The following is a 24503-nucleotide window of genomic DNA, read 5'->3' as shown; positions in this document are numbered from 1 at the left end:
AAAGATGAACATGCACTGATATGAAAAATGACTATAAGATTAGTAAGTGAAAAATCAGAAAATAAAGGCGGTATGTACTATATGATCACAATTCTATAAAACAAACTTCAATAGAGAAAAATAATGAAAATAAATCATCAAATTGCTAAAAAAAGAAAGAAAGAAAGTGGATAATGAATGGTAGATTGAAATTAAAACAAACAAACAAACAAAAACAGTAAGCAAAGCTTTTATTTTCCCCTAGTGAGGCCCATCAGAACTTGCTCATTACTTTTGACTATAGTTTACTATTCTCCAAAAATTCTAAGTAATATTATGCCATTGTACTCCTAAATAATTAAACAGGTAATTTGCCAATCAAAAAAAGGGTATTTTTCCTTAATAGTTGTAAATAGAAAGTTAGCTAACAAGCTTGTAATATTTTGTATTAGTATTAATGTTCAAAAAAGAGTACATGATAGCAAACTTTATATTCCCATTTGAATGTTTAAAGTTCAAAAGTAATATTTTCTTAAAGAATTTCAAATTACCAACTGGTAAACAAACTCTTAAATATAATCTTTCCCATATATCAGTGATAAATACCTTTGCCTTATTTATGTCTGGGACATCTGAAAATGCTTTGCTCTTGACATTACAGATTGTTTCTCTTGAAATCTAAACTCCTTGATCATTTGTTGAAATTATCACATGCCAGAAGTATTTCTTAGAATACATACTTTGTCAATCTTTGAAACTTCTGTTTCTTCTTAAAAGAAAGATATTTATTATTCTCTTATTAAGAGGGCCTTTAAAATTGTTTCAGCAAATAGATACTTAGTTTGACAGGTAATTTTAAAGTGTTTATAGTATAGTTTGTTTAATGTAGTCATTAAATTATAATCCCTTATTAACTTCTAATTTACTACATACTGACATGATAATGCTATTCAAAAATTGTTTGGAAAAAAACAACCAGAAAAAAGAAGATCTGATTCTCCAAAGACAAAAGGGAAGGGAACAATTAATTTTAATAATCTCCCAAAGCAAAATTTGTTGAGGATTCCATTCAGAAATGGTCTAATTATTAGCAATCAGTAAAAGTGAAGTTAATATATTCATTTCCTTTACTCTAGCCTGATCCATGGGGCAGAAAGGAAAACAGTGCAGAAGAAAAGACAAGAGGTTACAGCAAGAATAAATACCATATAATGAATGTTGCCAAATCAAGGCTGGCACCCTTTTACAGTGCCTCCAAGCTCAGAAGTTATAAACTAGCAGACTACATACATATATTTGATCCACAATGGGGAAGCCAGAAAGTATCGTATAAATTTTTGAACTTATGGTGAGCATTTTAAAATCTGGATATTTCACATAAAAGTACAAATTTCCAGCTTATCTTTTAAAAAAGTGTTAGTGAGGGAAGAAATCTTACCAAGATCAAGTTCACTTTCTAATTTGTCCATAATGAGCTGAATTATAGTATACCCTTTAAAAGAAATAATATTAGAGAAAAAATTTTGATGTAGAAAAGGGACCAGCATATATTTTAAGCATTGCCAAAAGGCAAAATTAAGGATATTATATAGGTTTCTTAGATAATCATTGAAAAATATAAAGACCAAAATACAGAGGGTACCAAAAAAGTTGTATACACATCTTAAGAAAGAAAAACTGTATTAAAATTGTGATACTCAATATATACCGATAACAAAAGATGAATACAAGTCACGTTTGATTTCTACAATTATAAGAGGTGCTCAAAGTGGTTACCATCAGCTTCCAGACACTTCTGATTATGGCAAACTACTGCGTGAGCAATGTTGACCAAAGGGTCTGCTTGTATACATTTTTTTGACATCCCCAGTATATTGAAAATTTTTGAATGGAAACAGCATTTCAGTTGTGGTGGATGAAAAAAAAAGTGTGTGTGTGTGTGTATACATATATATACACACATATATATACATATATTATACATATATATATATATATATGTGAAAACCACTGACTCACAAGCTATAAAGTAACAGAGGGCTGACCAGATTTGCCAACTTGCTCTAGATAATCTTGTTTATATAATAAGATATACAGCATGATGATTTGATATATATATATATATATATATATATATGCTATGTACATTGTGTGTATGTATAGCAAATCATCATGTTATATACCTTAAATATGTATGATTTGATTTAAAAACATGTAACTTATTCAAAATAACTACCTGGGAAAAGAAAAGTTATTTTTAATTAGTAGAAGCCGGGAGAGATTTTTTAAAAATTGTCAACCTTTTTACTTTTGTGCAGTTACTAAAATAAATTGCCAAGAAATTCATGTAAGGAGGACATAATCACTAATTCGGACATCACAAATTAGAGGCTAATAGAATTCAAAGTTTTTAAGAGAAAAGTTATACACAATAAATTAAAATTGTTTATGTCTATAAAAAACAGGGTACTACGCAAATTACAAAAGAAGCAATATTTCAGGGGAAAGACGTGCGAGCCTACCTGCTAACTTTGTGTGCAGAGAGATTCCTTGGTCTGACCAAGGAAGGGTTAGATGGGGCTGTTGCATAGCCAGGTTTGAGCCACCAATCCAGAATACTTATGGACCACACTTAAAATTACTTTATAGGATTAAAATCATTCAGAAATAGCTATTTAAATACAATCAGTGACGTGACAAACATAAATAATTATCTCTTCAGTAAAAACTCTAAATTTCCTGGTAAGAAATGCTGCCTCTCATCCACTGGCCTGCTTGGTAATCATACAGTGTTGGTCCACGAGCAAAACACGAATGCCAGCAACAAAGAGGAGATGTCACAGAGATAAAATCAAGCTGTGAGAGAAATCAGGCAGGTAGAGATCTGTTGGTGGGGTTCCTTCATTCGGACAAATGCCTCTAGGCATCTACTGGACAGTGTTTCCTAAATTCAGTCGCTGATGAATGTGAAAGGAATAGGCAGGCATTTCTTCAAAGAACGCCATAATCCAAATGTTTAAGATCTATTCGGATTCTTCCCAGTTACTATAAATTAGTGACGCTTTACTAAGTAATATATTTTGTTGTTCAATCTTCAAATTCTACCTTGAACTTTACAAACTCACCAAAATAAAAGGGGAACAAAATTTTTAAGACCGATCACGAATACCTAAATATGGGCTAGATACTAGATGGTTTTAAGAAATTATTTTTAATTTCATTCGGTAAGATAATGGTATAGTGAGTATGGAAAAATTCTCAATTAGAGATACACACTGAACTATTTATTGGGAAATGACGTGATATACAGGATTTGCTTTAAAATAATTCAGGAGGAAAAGGGATGGCAAGGGGACGAAATAAATTAAATAAAATTTGCAAAATATTGCAACTGTTACAGCTGTTGATGAGTCCTCTGAGGGAAAATTTCCACAGAAAAAAAGTTTATTTAAAAATTAGACTGTATATCAATATATACATTCTAAAACAAAACATAACTATATTTTATGCTCATGTGTTTAAATAAATATTTCCTAGGCAGTAAATTAAGTTCCTAATTTTAAAATCGCTAATGTATTAGCTGTTAGTCACAAGCCTGAGACAACAGCACCGTCCCATGCAATAACTCACGCTGGTCAAATCTGGGACACTGACATCATCCACCTCAGAGACCACGCTCCTCCTACGACTGGAGCGACTGAAATAATCAGCGGCAGAAACCTTTCAGTCAGAAAAAAACGAGAGACTTTAAAAGTTAAGAAAAGAGAGAAGGAAAAGATAAGAACATTGGCATATAAGGGGGAAAAATTTCTTTTGGTGTGTCATAAAGTATCATGAAATGAAATGAAGAACCTACTGCACTACAGCTACTTCAACAATAAAAGAGACACACTCTCCCTTCCCTGGATTTTGGGTCCACTTGCCTCATAAAGCAGTTGCCATCCTGTAGGTTTTGAAAGTCTACAGACCTAAAGGGAATTTTACTGGACTCTGGGGTATGGAGAGAATTCAAGAAAACATGGAAAAGGGGACAAGGCGGAAGCAGCCCGAGGAAGAAGGTAGAAATTTCTGGGGCTTTTGGGAGGAGATGGACATACTGGTGTCTCCAGTGAGAACAGTGTCATGTCCCACGGATGCAGAATGCCCAGGGCATTGGCCTTTAGGTCTAAGGGCTACCTGTGTGGGCAAAAAGGCCCTTCCCATTCCCAAACGTGGCTGGGGGGCCGAAATGCTACCCTGCAGAGGCCCTCTGAGAACCCTGCATGTGAGTGACTGCTGTGGAGCAAAGAGCAGGGCCCCTGCCTTCCAGGGCTTGCACCACCCAACCAAAGGATCTAGAAAGAATTTCCTGTCTGATGGAGATCAGCTCAGATTATACTTGGTTTAGCAAAGAAAGTAAAAACTGACATGTATCAGCTCTTGTGGTATGTGATAAAATAAATGTCTAACACAAATGTAAAAAACAAACAACCAAACAGTAAAACAGAAATGTGAAGGGGTTCCTTCCAGAATGAAATCACAGCTCTGTCAAATAAGCTTTGATTCATCCTAACTAGAGTTCTATAGGGATCGTTTACTGCCTGAGGGCCAGCAGTCTCCCACGTTTAAGACATGCATCCCTCTCACCAGCAGGGTTTCTAGAATAATATCTACCTAAAGCTTCTACTACATTTCCCAAAATTTATCATTCATTATAGCTGTCAACTCTGTAAGTGCATATGTGCTGAATGCAGAGTTATTTGTAGGATATCCACTGCACTTTTTACCCAATTTCCACAGTATCCTCTTTTTCACATTCCTCAAGACCAGGAAACTGCAGGACAAAATAATGAAAAACTACACTGGCCTCTTTCTGGTTTCCCAAACACACCCAGTCTTTTCCCATCTTAGACTTTAGTGCTGGCCTAGAAAGCTTTCTCCCAGCTCTTCAAGCAGCTGGTTCCTTGACATTTCAAGTCTCAGCTCGAAAATTACTTTCCTTGGAGAACCGTTTTCTGACCACTCCATCCAAAGGGAGACACACACACACACACATACACATACACACACACACACACACACACACACACACACACACACACACTCCTCAATGTTGCCTATCTTATCAACTGCTTTTTCTCTTCACAATCCCAGGGTTCTTTTCTTTTCTTTCTTTACTAGTTTATTTTCTATTTCTTTCCTTAGGACATAAGTCAGAAATCTGTTCTGTCTGGTTTACCATGTTATTTTCAGCACTTAACACAGTGCCTCGCATATAATAAGCACCCCATAAACATTTGTTGAATTAATAAATAATAACTATTCTTTACCTCGCTCATCAGCTATTCCTCACCTCAGCTCTGTCTGATTATCTTGCTTAAAAAAGAATATGGAAGCACACCCACAGAGACAAATAAGGCTTCCAACTATAAATTTTCACTAAGGCTAATACAGTAGTATTTTTATTCACAGTAACAGTACTACAATTTAGATTTACACGTACCTTATATTTTATTGGTACCTGGTGGCTCAGAATTTTGATAGTTATTTTCTATATAGTAATTCATTTAATCCCTATATTAAGCCCGCCTACAAAGATAGTCAGTAACATCCTCATTGTAAAAAAAAAAAAATGCCATTAACACACTAATAGGTGTAGAAGTGGTTCAAGCCCAGGCACCATTACTTTAAAGTCTCTGCCTTTCCATTCCATCGCTTTCTAAGTAAGGTGCTTTCATGTGTAGTGGTTTGTTCGTTCTCCTTCAGCTGTTAAGTATGAGCATTCACTAGCCAATGGACCACAACTGCCTTAGATTAGTAGGTTTGGGCAACAAATCTCACAACACTTGGTATTCCCCTTCTCTCTGAAACTTCAGGCTTTCAGTCTTTCAGAAAACATGACTTATATTAAACGGCCTTCTATTTTTCTTAAAGGAATTGTAGCCTCTTAGTTATTGGGCTCTCTTTTCTAGCTCTAAGCTGACACACCATCCTTGCCGATGTAATTTTCAAATCAATTCTTAAATACAGCAAAAATGTCATCAGCTCTCTGCAAAATCCAGCTTCATCAAAAGAACAACCTGATGTTATATAATTTGTACTTTAACATAGCTACTTGTTGCATCTATAATTATTACTCCAGTTGAATTCTAAGATTAGAATTCTTAAATTTTGCCATCAAAAACTCTTTAAAAGTTCACAGGTCTTAAAACCATTGTATAAACAATGGTTAAACTTAAATTCACAGAAAAGAAAGCTACTGATAGCAACATGACTTGTAATCCAAAGTTATGAGTTTTACACAATGTGGAAGCATTAATTTTGCTTGAGAAACTGTTTTTCAGTGAACTGTACACATAAATACGTGTGGATAAAACAGCCAACAAAGGATAAAAAGTGAAAATCTTTCAAATACACAATGACTAACACATAAGAGGTGTGAAAAGGCAAGTATTTAATGAAGCTTACATAGCCCACAGAGAATATATATTCTCAGGAACACATTTTTTAAGGCAAATTATTCATAAAAGTTAAATTTGAGGAATATACTCATTTTGCCAAATGCAAATTTCACTTTCCAACAGATTTCATGTGCAATTTTAGAACTTATTGTATGTGTCTGCATGTAAACAACGCTCACCACACTCTCTCTTCGCCCACGGCTGGAATGACCAGAAGACGCAACACTTGCAGTGTCATCATCGATAAACTAAAGATATTAAAAGCAGATAATGAAAAAGATGCAATTTCACGATAGATCTTATGTGACTATGAGCACATTAGGTAAGCTTTCAGGAAACATGCAAATAAATACTCTGTATGAACGTTATAATGGGCACCATCTATTGTGCACCATTAAATACAAAAAATGTTTCAAGGTATAAAGAACTATCATCAAAAATCAAAAGATATTTCCAAAAAGCACAAAGAATAAAATAGAACTATATCTTTTATTTTAAGTTAAATTAAAGAAGGTGGGGGGCGGGGGGGTTTCATGAGTAAACCAGCCAAAACCAGCTAGGGATTTCAAGATTTTTAAACCTCTAGGCCCTTTGGGATCCCATTAGCGGGTAAATACCGTGTTTCCCCAAAAATAAGACCTAGCCGGCAATCAGCTCTAATGCATCTTTTGGAGCAAAAATTAATATAAGACCCGGTCTTATTTTACTATAAGACTGGGTCTGATGTGATGTGATATGATATATGATATGATATGATATGATACCAGGTCTTATATTAATTTTTGCTCCAAAAGACGCATTAGAGCTGATTGTCTGGCTAGGTCATATTTTCGGGGAAACATGGTAAGTATATTTACTGTTTCAGTTTGGGAGAAAAAAATAAAATATTTTAAAGTGAAATAATATAAGTCAAAGACAGAATTTCCTACCATCAAGTCTACTGAAATGATGATTCTTATTTTCCTTTATTCATTCTTATGCAACTAGTTGAGAATTTCTAACATAACCCTACAGTTTTCTTCCTTTTTCACCAGCAGTAGCAGACTCATCTTCAGTATGTATAGGTTATCTCCATTCTGACATCACTAAGAAACCATTCTGGAATCACTAAGATAATAACTCTGAATTCAACTTGCAAATGAAATAGCTTCTAGCCAGCACACAAGTACAAGATTCTGTACTTGACTGAAAATATATTATAATAATTTTGTTTGCAAGAGGCCATCACACTTGGGATATTAAAAATGCTACCAGGCTGAAGATCTGCCAAGTAGAATTTTATTAGTGGGTGGGTTAAAAGTAAACTTCCTCCTTATGTGAAAAAGTTTTTATTTCTTTAAACATCCCTGAGTAATTTTTTACTAACTATAGGAGTGGAATTCTTGAGAAGTGCCACTTGGAAACTGCAGGAGGACTGAGCCAAACATGTATGTAAAAGAAAGACCATACAGCTCACCTAGTCCACAGCACAAAGTAACCTGTGTTGACCATTAAGACACTTTAATAATTTCTCCAATTTTGACATTGTCAAGAATAATAAGGTAGCTCTTAAAGTCATAATTTGCTATTGGAATGTAAATTAGTAGTCTTTTTGGTGTACAATATAGCAATATACACAATAATTTAAATGCATATTGACACCCCCACATTTCATGATTAGAAATTTACCTTGCAGATCTACTCATAAAAGTACACAAAAATTTACTTGTATAAGAATGTTCATTTTACAAGTGTCTGTAGTAACAAAAATTTGAGACGCTAAATGTCCACCATTAAGGGAGTATTTTTTGAAATGTACAGTCCATACACTAATAGAATAATATATTGCCATTAGAAAGAGTGTACAAAAAAAAAAAAAAAGAATGTGCAGACATAAAACTAACTCCAAGAGGCAGTCAGTGGAAAAAGTAGGGACATGGTTTACTTTTTTAAAAATCTCTTAAATGTCAAAAAAAGAATGAAATAAATCCTTATGCATTAATACAAAAAGATACTTTAAATAAAGAAAACAAGTGAGGAGCAGTATGTATGAATCCATATACATACTGTTCATATGTACATAAAAGTATCTGAAAAAATGTATTAAGTACAGAGGTTGCATTTGAGAAATGGAAACAGATGGAAAAGGTCAGAAGACTTTTACTTTGGACTTTCCTTAAGCTAATATTACTTTTATAAATTAAAAAAATTAATACTCCAGAACGATTAAGTGATTAGAATTATCCCAGTTTTGTCTTTTATGTAACAACTTTTAGAAGTTGACTGGTTTTATTTCTTCTTCCAAGCAAGTGAAATGGAAGAAGGAAACAAAGACGGCAAGGAAAAACAGAGGGTAGCCAACTCATACACTGAATTATGACGGCTGAAGAGACAAGAAGTTCCACATCAATGACAATATAGTTTTTAAAAATTCTAATGACACTAGTTCTAGGCTCATTTAGGAAATTACATGCTAACTCCCATTCATACAGAAACCACCAATTTAGGACAAATTAGTACTTGAGTTTGTGTACTTAAGGAAAACAGTAATCCATGCACAAGAGAGTAAAACACACCATATTCTCAATATTCTAAACTGTGAGTACAGATTAATGAAACAACCAAAAGTGTCCATAAAGCATGCAAAGACACTAGGCTGCTCACCACAGGACTGCTTCGGCCTGAACTTGCTCTTGATGAGTAATAACTGTATTCAGATGGCTATAAAGGTTCCAAGAAGAAAGGTTTTACAATAATGATCAGCTCCTTGTCCGGCTGGGAATATGTAAGTGGCCATGGACCTAATTCGCCCCTGGCCCCCCAGGGTGAAGGGAGGTGTTACTCCTGGCCTAGGATTCCACCACACTCCCACTCTCAAAATCCAGCAGCCCAGGGCAGGAGGGAGAGGGGCAGATGCCCTGAGAAGGTCTACTCTCTCTCACCCTCTTGCTGAGGAACTAATGAACCAGAGGTTTCTCTATTTAAATCCCCTCGTACTTTAAGCCACGATTTCCAGCATGCACTTTCTCACAGTTTGGGTGAGTCACAACTGGCTAGCTGATGGATCACAGCTTGGAAAGTAATTATAGGTCAGATTAAATGACTTTTTCTTTCTATGTAAACTGTGCCAACCTACACATCACCCTCCTCACCACCTCCACCTGGTCAGACTTACAGTTCGAGAACCATAAGGGTTATATAATCCACCATCATACAATGATACCTAAAGAACAAAGGAAATACCATTTATCTACTCAGCATCACAGTCATTTTGAGTATCATAACTTCTTTGCAGTAGTCAGTTCCAAAAGTTTTGAAGAATGGTGTAAGTGTACATCCTGCCAAGGTGAAGACTCTAAAGGTGGCAACACTCATTTATATGCATACATTCCTACATCAGTTTCATTAAAACTTCAAGCTCACACTTCATTTAAAAAGCATGTTGGTTATAGTACTTCCTTTACTCATCACATTATGAAACCAGGAAACTAACATTTATTAATTTTTTCTCAAAAGAAAAAATATAGCAGAACAGGTAAGTGAAGTACACAGCATTTTGCCCACTGTCAGGGTAAAATTAAGTTACAAAGCCTCAGAGCCCAGTCCACTCAAACAGACCACAACACACAAACAGCTTGAAAGCAACCAACTCTTAACTTGCACATTGCAAAGAGCTATTGTTTTGCTTTCTAGTCAGCTTGCTTTATTACTATTAATGTGGCCAAGGCCACAGCTCTCCCAAAGAAAAATATAACATCCCAAGCACGGGCAGCCATCTCACAAAAGTATGCAAGTATAGCGGGACCCATGCACATCAATCTTCTCTATAGGACACCCGCTCTAAGCAAGGGCCTACCAACAGACCAACAGCCAGCCATATCTACCACCAGGAAGAGAATTCACTTCTTTTCACTCCCCTTAAGTTTTGTATTTTAAGCACAAGCAGCACATCCTGCAGTATACATAGGGTTAAAGCCACGTATCCTAGATCATTTGGAGGAAAGTTGTCAAGCCAGAGCCAGCACCACGACAGGGACCCCACCAGGAGTACACACGTTGGAAGAAGAAACTACAAACCAGACTGGTACTTCTCAGCAGACCAGAACTTGCTGTAAGGGAGGCCTATGAAAAAAGCGCATGATTTAACACAAAGGAAAGCAATGGGTAGCTTAGAAGGCAACAGACTCCTCAGAAAGTACTAACCCTGTTACTCTTAGATGTTGCCAGAGGGTCACTGTACAGGGAAGAAGACTGCTAAGAAACAAAAACAAAACAAAACAAAATAATTAAGCCACAGAAAGAGTATGAATGTGAATTGGTCTCACCATCATGAGACCAGAAGACTTATGTTTATTTTATACTCCATAATTCATTAGTAATTCCTGAGTGCTTAAGGTACTTAAGTAACATATAAAGTGAAGAAAAACTTAATCATTAGAATTTTTTTTTTAAATACCAATTTTCAGTGATAAGAAAGAAAACCACTTGGAACAGTTCTGTGTTTAAGTCCTATTGGTCTTTGAACATTAACGTCAAGAGACGAGATAGCAACCACAGAACACAGTCAGGAAAAGAGGACCATGGTGCGGAGAGTCTGGCAAACCATGGCCACGTCCCGTCACCAGCAGCTCCCGTGATATTTTCAATGATCCCACGAGAGACTCCAAAGGGCATTAGCCTGATTAGTGGGGAACCAGGTAAACGAGCTCTGAGTTACTGCTCTAAACACTCTTTTCCAAGATTTGGAAAAGATTAGGGAAAAACAACCTGTATTTCCAAACAAGCCATGGACAAAGTGCCTTAGTTTAATCAAATAAATTGTACTGGTCAGTGAACCCATGCACCACCAAGGCATGGCATTTTTAAGAAAGGAATGAAATCTTTCTTTTCCTGACATCATTTAAAGACACAGTTCCTTTTAATCAAGCCTAATCAGACATGGACTATAGGAGCACCTAAATTGTGTGTGCAGGTTTTGACAACTGAATTATTTTAAATGTACTGTGTGCCATCTATTTAATGTGTTTGAGATGTAAGATGTGCCAAATGCCTCAGGAAAAAACAAGGGTTCGAACACTGAACAAGTAATTACATTATTCTCAGCCTACTTATAGTTTGAATTTTCACATGTAAGTTTTTATTAAAAGGGCATCCACATGACATGTACCAATGCCCACAACTTATTCTGATATGCATCCCCCCAAAAAAGATGGATTGATGGATGGATAGAGGGACCGACAGACATAATCATATTATAAAGGAAATACAGTAAAATGTTAATTGTAGAATCTGAGTGGTAGGTGCTGGGTGGTTACCATGCAATGTTTTGAATATTTGTATATTAAATATTTATCATTAGATGTTAATGATTCATTGAATTAGATGTTAATTCAATGTTTTGAATTTTTGTATATTAAATATTTATCATTAGAAAAACTTGAAAAAATAGTACTCATTTACAAACATGGTGATTCAATAATTCTCACTGTTTAAACTTACACATATGCAGACTGTATGAATTCAATTACCGCAAACTAGTAGTATAGTGTATACCGCCAGTCAAGATTAGTTCTAACTACTCAAAATGCAAAAAAGGAGATTAGAAATCTGTTAAAGTTGGATAAAACACACGAAGCCAAAAAGCTTGAGACAAACCCGAGTATAGTAGGCAGAGGTGGGTTTGCTATGAATAAGACTGCTATAGTTTCTCTGGTCAAAGTAGAGGCCACTCTGTAAAAAGCAAAATTAAACACATTTTTCTTAGGTTAAATGTTGTTAAACTAACAGAACACAAAGACAAAATGTGTCAAACCCCTTTCTGAACAAAACAAAGACTTTGAAGTATTGAATCATATTGACCAGAAGTCAAAATAATAATTTCAGTTTCTCAAAAAAGATTAATTTTTAAGGTTAACTGTTTTCAAACCAATTACTAATTTTTCATTTATTATTATTTTTTTTTTACTTTAAAAACAAAGTATAAACCCTCAGGCAAAATGGGCTAGAAATAATAAGTGATTTATTCTAATGTCATACTTAGGAACGTCCTTGAAAAATCCAGGACAACTGAATAATTACCACTTTTATACTTTTATAATCCATTTGGCAATGCCACAGATATTATTAAACAGTCATTTTTTCCAAACTTCTCCAAGCCCCATTATTTGTCAAAATACACTGATCAAATAAAATTACCAAAGAGAGAGAAAGTGAGAACACACTAAATATGGTTTGGTCTAAAACATCTACGGCAGTTCATTTTCAATACACTCACAAAACAATACTTTTATATACTGTGATTACTTGGGCGGAGGGAAAGGAGGGGATTTCCTTCCTAACGTCTCCAGCCATCTTTTTTATTCAAGGCTAAGGAAATTTAGGCAATCCCTGACTGAAAGACTCCTTCCCCACTGCTGACACTGTAGCAGGGACACCCTGCTCCTAGCCCACCCCTGCCACTCCTGACCCTGCCTTTCTGCACAACTCCCTCAGGGAGGCACCATGGCTCACCTCTCCCCAGAGCTCCCAAGAGTAGACCCTCCAGGGCTTCTCACTAACGTCTTCTCCATTATATTCTCTCCTCCCTTCTCCTCTACCAGCCAAAGTCTCCTAACCCTTTCCACCCCAGCAATGGTCAGAGACCTACCATGAGAACCCTGAATTAGCAGGGAGCTCGGGACTGCACTTCTTCTGCCAGTATGGTGGTAGACTAACAGGAAAGAGGTGTCCCTGGTACCCCAAATGAGCGTTCTGCACACATTTTCCCCCATAGAAATGTTGTTTAGCAAGGTGGCTAGATTGAAAAGCACTAGGTATTAATTCCGCAGTGTAATTACATTATAAGTTAAAGAGTTTTCTGCAAGACAGCACGGGAACGCTGCCACTGCATACCTTAATGTTTCTACCAGATAATTCATTCCAAGTTCCCAAAATGCGACCTATTAACAAACCATCAGAATGAAAACTATTTGTGAGTTTGGTACTACCTATAATACCACAACTAACTCGATTTTAATTTCTAAAATAAAGATAATTATCTCACTAAACCTATTCTTGAGGTATGTATATACAAAAGGACAGTTCATAAATGAAAATACATTGTTAATGAACTTCTTATGACACTTTCCTAACTCTAGCCCCTGGGTGAGTATATATTAATATTGAACCTTATAAATGAAAACAAAATTATTGTAAAATACATTCTGATAAATCATGTTTTGGTATATTATCAAATTTCAATAATGCCTTAGGAGCACACCAAAGCAGTCATAATTCTTAAGTTCCCTAACAGTAATCAGTGAATTTGACAGCAGCACAAGATACTGTGCTATGAGACACAACAAAACTAACCAGTGGGTCTTTACGAGAACCAGATGATCTCTTCTTCATTCCATAAGAGTGACTGTAAGAATGATTCTGGAAGTAAATATTTGAAGTTAATTTGAAGATTAATGATTGTATAGTGAAGTGTAAGAATAATTTAATAAAATTATACATAAAAGATCCATGAGACACAGAGCAGTCTACATGCAACCTATATCCCATCTGTCAGTAAATGATTCATTGCACTTCACCAGCTAAGACATGATGCTTCTCTACACATCTGTATTTCTCCTCGCCTACTCCTGTGCCTTCCAGCTCAGTGTCTAGCCAGCTAAAAAGAAAAAAAAAACTTAATCAGAACTCAGCTCAGCAGGACATTTGTGGGGAACTTCACCCCACACCTCATTTGAGTCCCTTTATCTTCTTTATAAAGGTATGGGTGGACAAGAAAATCCACCTCTTTCTACAGTCTTCCTTATCTAAAGGCCTAAAAGCAACCCTTTGGGTCAACAAAAGCAAGGATGAGATAACAAAGAACAGGATATTGCACTGCCCCAGACGGCATGCATAGCCTGTTAGCGGTCCCACACCATGCCCTGCTCAGGAGGAAAAGAGCAAAGATGGTAAGGTGCCCCGTGTAGCAGCAGCGTATTAGACAATAACCTTACATGTGCGTCCTTTGAAGATCGTACTGTCTCCATACATAACTTCTCCCAGGAGTACAGAGCCAAGTGTGTATGATGGGATAAAGGGCAGAATACTACTAAACTGACCAACTGGTAGACAAGAAATCCAATCTAGGTATGTACTGCTCCCCTGAAATAAGGAGGTGCAGCTACAAGTGTCCTACCTATGGAGTCAGCTTTGGGCGGATCTACTGACATATGCGTACACACAGCTAGATCCCAAATCAATGATTATAAACTCATTTTTCCTTTTCCTGAATATACATATCTTTACTTTCATATATTACCCTGAACATTGTAAGAGACATCTATATAGTCAAGAAGCTCAGGCAACTGTTGACATAATATAAACCTAAGAAAAACATGCTATAGCGTAACTTCCTTGACAAAAATGACATACCATAAAAAACAAACCAAACCAAGCAAAAATGAGTGGACACACTGGTGTTTCATCTGTCACTGCTGGCTGTTTTCTGTTTAGAAACTTCACACCTGTGATACCTAACATGAAACACAGCTGGTGCTACTATAGTTCAGCATGTATCAAAAACCTGCTAGAAACATGCCTTCCAGGGCAATGTGTCAGCGGGGTGGTTCATCATTTCAAGAAAAGATATTACTACCAATCTTAGTCCTGAATACAGAAGCAAATAATTTATATCTGATCCTAAAACTCTAGAAGAAATAATTATTCAAATGTTAATTATGTCACAACTGCAAACCAACAGTTTTTACTTTGTTAGTCATGTTTTCCCCCAAACATCATAACCAACCTATGAAAGTTAGTCATAACCTGTGATTAGCATCATCAGTTGTTTATAAAGTAAAACTACATTTAACACAGTCATGCACTACGTACTAATGATGAAAGTCTTGACGATCTGTCCTTGAGAGGATCATACTGGATTTCAGAAAAAGATGACGGTTGGTTGTATTTCCAAAATCAGAAATATAAAGAAGGAAAAAGTAACATTTGCAAAGTTATTAAAAATCTAGCACTATTTTAAAAGCCCAAAATTATTAAACACAAAAAGGCTATTAGTCTATGTGAATTAAAGAATATTCTCCCCCCCACTCTTCCCTAGTATACTCATAAGTTATTGCTAAACTATATGTAAAACTGCATGTTCTCTTTCAAATACAGAATTAATAATCAGTGATGGTGAGATGATTCAGTGATGGGACAGAGCCATAGAAAGTAGTTTCCAGGCTCTCGGCCTCACATAGACAGGTGCTGGCTCAGGTAGTAAATGGCCATCAACTGTGATTGGATGGCCATCAGCTGTGGCTAGCTGGTGGTCAGCTGTAACCAGTGAGCCATTGGCCACTAATATAACTGCTGTGGCTATGCTAGCAGGAAAAATGGGGGCTAGCAAGAAGATGGTGGCTGGGCTGGCAAGCGCGGATTGCAGTTAGGATGGCTGGTTGCGGACAGTGTGGATCCAGCCTCCAGTGAGACTATAGTGCCGCCAGCAAGAATATAGTGGTATGACTCCCCTACCTATGGCTCCGCGGGTGTTGCTTTTTGGCCTCACCATACCCTGCGTTCTCTTGTGGGGAGCGGGGGCGGAGACCCCGCCGGATGCCCCCCACGACATTCAGTCTCAGTAAACTAGCACAAAACACCCTAAGGAAGTCTTTAAATGCAGGAATTAATAAGAAGTCAAAGATGTTTCACTTTTTATTATTTTGACTGCTACCATCATTTCCCATCATTTGAACATGGCAAAGGCAAGGCAGAAACAGGCAATGAGGTGAGAGCGCATAACTAATCAAGCTTACAAGAAACAACTGCAGCATCAAAATGGGAGGAATTCCCTTGGAGTTGCTCGTGGACACACACCTGAAAACCCTCCTCAAGAACCTTCCCTATTAAAAGAGCTGAACAAAACTAGAAAGTTGGTCAGAGCACAGTGCGGAAGGCACAGTATACATAAGTGTGTCATGAAATATAAAAGAAAAATATATAAAATTTATGATAAGACCAGCAAATCACATTTCATGTAGGGTCTTTAAGAAAATAAGATAATAAGGTAATACATGGACCACTACATTTCAAATCCAAAAAAGTGAATTAAATAGTAACTACTTAGACTTGCCGTTTCCTAACTTTGTTTTCTAAGCATTCTAGCTTATATTTTGAAAGGAATCCTACCCAGAAGAACAATATATAAAACAAATAAAAGCAATAAATAAGTTCCTCAGGTAGTTTGGTAAATATATCTTTTGCAACTCTTACACCCAGTTAGGATTTTGGGGAGCACTATTCAAAACCTCACCTAAGGTAATGGTTTCTTAAGTGCAGGTTGCATTGAAACTCATTAGTAGTTCATAAAATTAATTTATGATTTCAACCAGCATTAAAAACAAAAAATGAAATAGAAAAGAAAATATTAGAGTGTATCAGGCACAGTAAGAGTAAATATTATTTCATGAAACTTCGTTTCAATAATGTATTTTATATACTTAGGAAACATAAACACAGGCACATATCTCCACGTGTATACTGGATCACAGTGTAAAATGTATTTCCTGGTGTAGAGGCTGCAATTTTAAAAAGCTTAAAATACACTAGAAAACCAAATTATATAATCTACTTCTAATAAAATATTAAAATAAGAGTTCAAGCAGAACAAAGGCCTTCTGTTAATGCCCAATGAGATGACCATTTACAAAAGATATTGAAGAAACCCCCCAATATATATTTCGATAGTATAAGCCTAACTGGTACAATTTTACCACTGGTATCAATTCCGTGAAAATGATATTGTAATAAATACCAAAAAGTATTGGAGCAAAATGTCTGCATTTGCATGCTTTTCTTATATTATCCTGAAACTAACAGAAAGGGCAAGCAATACAGAGTGTTACTATGTGTGTAAAAAGATAAATCTTGTTTATACAAAATTTTCTAAAATGTCTAAAGGTATGCATTTGGTAAATGATGTGCAATGGTAAATGTCACTGTACGATGAGTGACATTTTCCTGAAAATAAAGTTCCTTCTCTAAAAAAATTTCATTCACTTCTTCTATCAGTTAACAAAATTATCTTTTTTGTTTTTAAAAAAATACCACAACCAAAACATGCACTACTCAGGCCCCACATTCTAGCATATAAACTATTCCATCCTCCCAACCGGACAAGTTCATCGAGGAGAACAGTCATATCTTATCATCCTCTCTGTAGCACCAGTGGCATTTTACAAAGCCATAGGAAATGAACCTATTCCAATTTTCCCTTTCCAAAATATAATGCGGAGTTAAGGTGGTTTAAAAAGATTATTGATCTACCTGGTAGGGAAATCCATAACTTGGATAACCCCAACTGCTACTAGAACAATTGGATAAACAAAAAGAACTCCCCCCAATAAGTGACAGTTGGTATTTATGTTGTTTAAAAACATAATAATTCATCAAAGGAGGGAGAATTGAAAATATGAAGGGCTCCAGCTAAAACATTATTTTTTTAACTCTCAGAGAAATTCACCTGAAGGTTTTCATTTGGAAATAAAATCAAAAGTACAGCAAACAGGTTGTAAAAACAAAGTTCGGTAAGTGTCCATTTCTATTAGAATGTATCCATGACTTAAGCCCCCAGGACTCTGAGAGTCAACAATGAATGCATAATACTAACACTGCACATTTTTCTGGACTACACACCATGATGTCTTTCCTTTTGGGAGTACTGGCTCTGCTCCAATGTGTCCCAGTTATGTCCTTCGATGGGTTCTTCAACAGAATTAAACAGTGCAGCAGTAAATGACAAAACAAATATCAAGCATATTAAAACTGAATTCACTAAAATTATACATAGGCCTTTAACATAAAAACAGGAACTAGTATATACTACAGTAAAAATCTCCACCAGTGAGAAATAGCAATGCATCCACTGATTCAAGATCACCTCATTTTCTAATTTTGGGTGTCTATCTTATAGTCTTCTTGTATTTCAGCATATAAAGCGGTGACCAAGCGTTTGTAAGATTTTTTTATGTAGATTGTTTTTTAAAACAACAAATTGTTTCAATTCTAAACTTAGGGCTTTGATTTAATCCTCCCTCCCCCAAACTTACTATTCAGTCTTAAACTATTTTTGCTCTTTTTATTTTTGTGCAGAATGTCTAAAGCATTGATGCCATTTCCAGCCCAAACAGCTTCTAGTAGGCTACCTTGCAAGAAGGTAGTGCCTGAAAGTTAACTAGACAAAAGGAAAGATCAAAGTCCCAAGAATGCAGCATAAAATCATAAATAAATCTGTTTCACATCCAGGTACTGCTAACATTCATACATCAAATATGAGGCCCAAAAGTACTAGACTTAAGTGCACAGCTCAAAAGTAAAAATAAAACTTTAAAAGATAAATTGGCAGAGAAATACCAAAACCCCCAAATTACACAGCAAACCCCAATAAAATCTGGGTCAGTGTTTTAGGCCACCGCATTTACTTTTACAGAAAACAAAAGATGTCTACATATTCAGTTTAATGTAGATGATAAAGTTATTTTTAAAAGTAAAGAATCTGATGAAAACTTAGAACTCCCAATATTATCTAGTTAAAAGAAAAACTAATCTCAATTATATTTCTTTTAAACAATGTCATTAGTGAACTTTCAGACTTATTTCCAGGAAAGTCTAAATATTTAAAATGTGCTAGATACAAAATGTGCCATACAAAAAGTACTAGAGTATCCTCTAGAGTGTAAAGTTTTTATTAATATTTAAATTTACACACTGATTTTTTTAAAAATATTGGGAGCTTTACTCTTTTTCCCATAGTAACAAATTTTCATAATTATCACAATGAAATAAAATACTGTTAGAGTTCTACTCATAACTTAAATGTACTTAATGATATAATTTCCATAAAAAGAAAATCAGCTCATTGCTTTATAGACACTCTGTGTAACAATTGTTCACTAGTTTACTTACAAAATTTCCTTTTTGGTTGTTTGCAGATTTGTTTTAAAGATTCTTGAATTAGGTAGAACGTGGATGGTGTTACCATAGGTTAAACTGATATACTATAATCAAGTTCCCCTCAGGCCACATACAAATTTACAAACAACTGGCTTATGATGATAACGGTGTGAAACTTCATACTATGAACATTATAAAGGGAAGCAAAGGAAAAAGCCATACATTTTTAAAAGGGAGGGGGGAAAGGGGATTATTTTCAAAGCCCTCAAAGATACTCAACTTCCAAAGCTTTTGTTGACTAACTCCCTGTATGATTCTTTTCAAAGTATTTAAAGAGAAAAAAATATATCTCCAGAGAGAAGCATGACAAATCTACTGTCTTAAAGTTTTTCTCCAGTAAAACCATTCTGAAGGTGCTGATTAGGTTTCTATAAAGGCTTCTCAATATTCTTATAAATCTAAACTTTTGTAATTAACCAAAATATTTATGATTCAAAAACTAGTTTATTAACTTACTCTAAAAAGACAGATTATATTTACCAATAAGAAATATAACCAGAGTAAAGAACTATTTAAGAATACAGACACATCAGTAACTAGTATAACAGAACATACTCAATTCATTATAGTGCATTTTAATACATTATACAAAACGGAAAGAAAACTAGACTTGTGGAGAAATTAACACATATAGACCTTAACATGAAAGATCATTTTATCGATGAAAAATCTGAATGTGAGTATATACACAATATTATTATCAATGTGCAAATTAAAAGCACTGCTTTAAAGTTTAAAGTACAATTCTTTAAGCAGAGAGAGATTAGTGTCTTGACACAATATGCAAACCTTTAAGGAGCAACTTCTCATTTATCTTGATTTACAACAATGTATGCTAAAAATCTGAGACATACCTAGAAAACGTAATCAAAAGGTTGAAGCATGATTATGCCTATAAGTATGAAAAGCAGGGAATTTTTCAAATCAGTAGCTCAATTTTTCCATGTGATAAAACTATAATTAGTCATTCAAGCCTCAAAATATATCCCACTTGTTATTTTAAAAAATACAAAAGGAAAAAATCTGAAAGAGCCATGCTGATGTTAGTCTATAAAATCAAGCTTATTATTTTGTGATCATTTTCCAAAATCAAAAGTCCTAGAAAAAGAATACATTCACATATGATAATAGATGAAAATATTCATGATTTTAGAATTGATTTACTTACAGCAATAATTTGAGAGAAAGCTTCATTTTTCAATGAAAGGACTTTGCCAATATTTTCTATTTTTTTTTAAAAAGGCAAAGGAATATATGAACACTGTCAGATTGCTTAGGCAATGGTGCTGCAGAAAGCTCAGACATACATATAAGCTTTGCTATTGTGGTGTGAACAACTTAAAATACTAACCCTGTGACTGCCAAGACTTCTCATGGGCAATGCATCCTCAACTCCCTGATAAAAATAAAAACAGAAATTTGTGAGTGACTACTTTAAGTTAATGAGGAAAAGAATTAGAGGCAAGTTTATTATAGGTTATCACAAACCAGGTAAAGACGATGATGACTGGACCGGTGGGAATACTTAGCCCTATCCGAGTCTTCCTGGGAAAGAAGAAAGTACATGGAGAGTTAATCACTGAACAGAGGACTGGCTATCAGAACCGAAGAACAGTCAGTTAAGAGCACGGCCAAATCTTCCTCACAGCAAGCAGGTGTGAACAACTCAGGTTTGGGGCAGCCACATGCTTCAGTTGAAAAGAAAAGTAGAAATAATCTTGGCAATGTTTTTTATTTTAACAAGTATATGCATGTCTGACCATTTGTAGAATGCAATCTATATATGACAAAGAGAGCTCAGTATACCAAGACAAAAATAAGCAAGTATACATCACAGAAATTGAGTTCGGCACTCAAAGTAGATTTTTATCTGTGTGTGTGTGTGTGTGTGTGTGTGTGTGTGTGAATGGTAGTTTATGCAAGGCAAGAAGAAATGTTTACCACAGATGTGTTAAGGAGACAGTGTATTGCTTTAAAAAGATTTCAGTTATAATTTTCTGTTCATTGCGAAGAATTTCTTTTTTTCTTTCACTACATTATCTGGAAAAGAACAATTAAATGAAATAGCCCGACTGTGTGTTGTTGATATGAAAAAACTACTGATAATTAGAAGAAATTGGATAAATATTTTAAAGTTGGTAATCTCAAGAGTTATGCCTTATGAAGGCTGCAAACAAAACTGACCACAACCTAACAGATGACTAAATTAAATGCAATTCTAAACTTTTCCACGTTTAGCTATTAGCACTAGAGCATTGAGTCCTAAGTCATGTGAAATCAAATGACTAGTCTCTAGAACCTAATCAACTGAAACAGTAAGAAACTTCTGATCTTTCAGAATCTCAAAGTCCAAAGTGTTAAAGTGATTTGCACTGACTAAGAATCTACACACAATTGGTCCAACTGGGGTCACAACTGATGACAATAATGAATCAATACCTCAAACACCCCATGGCCATACAGTATGATCATTACACAGGTGGAACAAATAGATGTGGTTATGCCTGATGATTCATTTCAACTGAAACACCACATTTAATGCCTTATTTGGTCATGACCTTTGAGTATAATTCCCAAAACTCCTGTTTGTCATCTGCTGTGTACATAGATGCATTTGATCAAATCTGCTCAGAAGTCTACTTATAAGTACCGGTATGATTCAATGAGTCAACATCCAATAAGGTGTTCTAATCATTAGGAATTCATCACTGGTTTACATTATTGTTATATAATAGACACATGCAATATGCAAGAAGCCAAGCAAATTTCTTCCCTTTCTTCGACTACCAGGTGATACCACAAAAGTTTTGGGGGCATGTGCATTAACCTAGCACAGTAGGTACAGTTTCTTAAGTGGTAACCAGTTCTAGGCTAGTTAGCTCAGTTAGTTGAAAGCGACTTGTGCTACAAAGGCAGGTTAACTTTACATGCCCCCTCCCAGTATTATTTGTGGTACTTGAGTGACATACATGATTTAATGCTCAATCTACCTTTTAGTCTATCCTTTCTTTTCATTCCAACTACCACACAAGGCACGTCTTAAAAACCTACCTCTCAAGAGCACATCCCATTAAAGATGCAGCAAAGACAAATGAATTCATATTTCTTTTCATTATGCCTATTATAACATGGACACAGACTAAACTCTTGAAATGCTAGAAGTACAACTGAGGAGCTGAATTTTTAATTTGAATCCATTTAAATCTAAATCTAAGTACCCACATATGGCTAATGGACTACTGTACAAACAGTAACAAGCTCAAAGAAACTTCTTATTACACCAAAAAGACTCAAAACACATATTTTACTAAGAGTCTGCCACACAGCAGCACTCTTATCTAAAAAGGTAGGCATTTAGGTAGTTTTTAATTACTCCCCCTACCTTGAATACTTTTGCATAGAGGTAAATATGAGGGAAATAGAAGGAAACCTCGTATAAAAGAAAAGACCCTTGCACCAACCCTAGAATCATGTTTAAGAGCCAGAAGGGTCCTGAGAGCTCCTTCAGTCTGCACAGTAAATAAAATTGCAACACAAAAAGATTAAGTAAGACTCTACAAAGTTATGAAGCTGAGACCAGCATTCAGATCTTTTGACTCACCAGACAAGTAAACCATAGAGATTCCATCCTACACTAGCTAAATCTACACTGAATACATAGAAAGAATATGAATAAAATAGCAAGGTATTCTCGTTTTCTCAGAGATTTCTCCTTGTCTGGAAGAACAAAGAGCTTCATTTCCCAAGTATTTCTGGAGTAGTATCTAAATTGCCAATTGGCTTTTCTTGAATTAACAGTACCAGGGTCCAATAGAAAAAAATCCAGCAAACTGTGTTTTTCAGGTGCCAATTTCAAGGCAGAGTATCGCTCTCTTCCACAGTCAGGAAACAATACATGTTCATTGTCCTGGGAGAACTCATTAGGATAAAGAATCCAAGGCTAAACAAACAGGACAATGCCTTAAAAGATGGATGTATATTTGTTAAGGGCTTTCGGAAAAATTATGTTTTGATACATTTAAATTAATGGAAATGAAACATACTCTGTTTTTAAAAGTTCACTTGAAGTGAGAATAAAGTGGTTTTATTTTTTAAAAGCCCCATGAATACCTGGACATCTTCTTGGTCAAATAATAATACTTCAGTAGAGGCTGGAGCCATTCCCTTGGTTTCAAATGAGGAAACTGCAGAAATTACATGTACTCTTTCGGGTCATCAACATGCTACTGATTAAGATGTCCAGTTTACAAACAGAATCGTTGGCTAAACTAAGACTATTTGTTTGAAGGCCCAGAAGACTGAGGTGGCCCTTTTCTTGTTGGCCCTTTCACCTTCCAATCCATGAGCAGAGGTGGTACTCTCTCATAGCTTCAAATTCTGGCTCTGCCAATGACTAAGTAAGTCTTTATCAACGTATCTATAAAATGGAGTTGGTGGTGCCTATTTTATAAGGTGAAATGAAAACATGTCAGGCGCATAGCACAGAGCTGGCATACAGAGCACTCAGTCAGCTTCATGCCTGACCTGGTACCCTTGCTTTCCCTAGTCACATCTCAACAGCCCAACCCCACACAAAAAAGTATTAAAATTAGGAGAAATTTTTAATATGAGAAGATTCTTTCTTCTAATAATTGGCAATCCTATTGTTTGTATATGCGTTATTTATTTTATTATAAATTTATGAATAATATATATTTTATATTGTGACCATCACATGCCAACTTCTACCACAGGCTCACAGACAGAAAGCAGCAGAGAAGCAAAAATAAGATAAAAAAGTGAGATGAAATATCAGTTTGAAAGGAGTAAAAGCAAATGTCAGAAGGGGTTAGAAGTGATCATTAATCCCATCTGAAACTAAACCCCACCTTCTCTGCATGTCCAAGTCCTAGATATCAGTCAAGACTTGGGTTAGTCACCACCTACATTTTAAGCCTCTAACCCAAGATGCTCCCTCTCCCGTGAAAATCTATCACACTCATTGCCTGAACCACACACATTTCAGAGATGAAAGTATGTTTATCTTCATGGCCTTTGAATACAGGAATCAAATGTTAGACTTTTAATATAGGCTTTTCTCTTTATTTACTGTGTCGGTCTGTTGTAAGATATTAAAAT

General features: G+C 35.5%; 1 protein-coding gene across 23 annotated transcripts in view; it reads right to left on the bottom strand.

Moving 5' to 3' along the window:
- The window catches only part of LRRFIP2 (LRR binding FLII interacting protein 2), a 102416-nt gene that overhangs the window by 40708 nt on the left and 37205 nt on the right, over window positions 1-24503 (bottom strand). For 7 of the 23 annotated variants that reach the window (XM_019727639.2, XM_019727646.2, XM_019727648.2 and 4 more), the window contains 12 exons: window positions 20874-20930; window positions 20737-20781; window positions 18069-18137; window positions 15267-15308; window positions 13749-13814; window positions 12054-12128; window positions 10602-10652; window positions 10476-10520; window positions 9574-9621; window positions 9063-9119; window positions 6599-6667; window positions 3610-3699 (listed from right to left, as the gene is read on the bottom strand). The exons of 6 other annotated variants lie outside the window; for them this stretch is intronic. In XM_019727639.2, coding sequence (XP_019583198.2) covers window positions 3610-3699; window positions 6599-6667; window positions 9063-9119; window positions 9574-9621; window positions 10476-10520; window positions 10602-10652; window positions 12054-12128; window positions 13749-13814; window positions 15267-15308; window positions 18069-18137; window positions 20737-20781; window positions 20874-20930 — 714 coding nt within the window. The remainder of the gene's footprint in view (window positions 1-3609; window positions 3700-6598; window positions 6668-9062; window positions 9120-9573; window positions 9622-10475; window positions 10521-10601; window positions 10653-12053; window positions 12129-13748; window positions 13815-15266; window positions 15309-18068; window positions 18138-20736; window positions 20782-20873; window positions 20931-24503) is intronic. 10 more of the 23 variants (XM_074312622.1, XM_074312621.1, XM_074312624.1 and 7 more) reach the window with 8 other exon arrangements.

This window comes from Rhinolophus sinicus, linkage group LG10 (assembly GCF_036562045.2).
Source record: "Rhinolophus sinicus isolate RSC01 linkage group LG10, ASM3656204v1, whole genome shotgun sequence".
NCBI lineage: Eukaryota > Metazoa > Chordata > Mammalia > Chiroptera > Rhinolophidae > Rhinolophus > Rhinolophus sinicus.
Note: the sequence above shows the minus strand (reverse complement) of the source record. Positions and strands in the feature narration are given on the sequence as shown.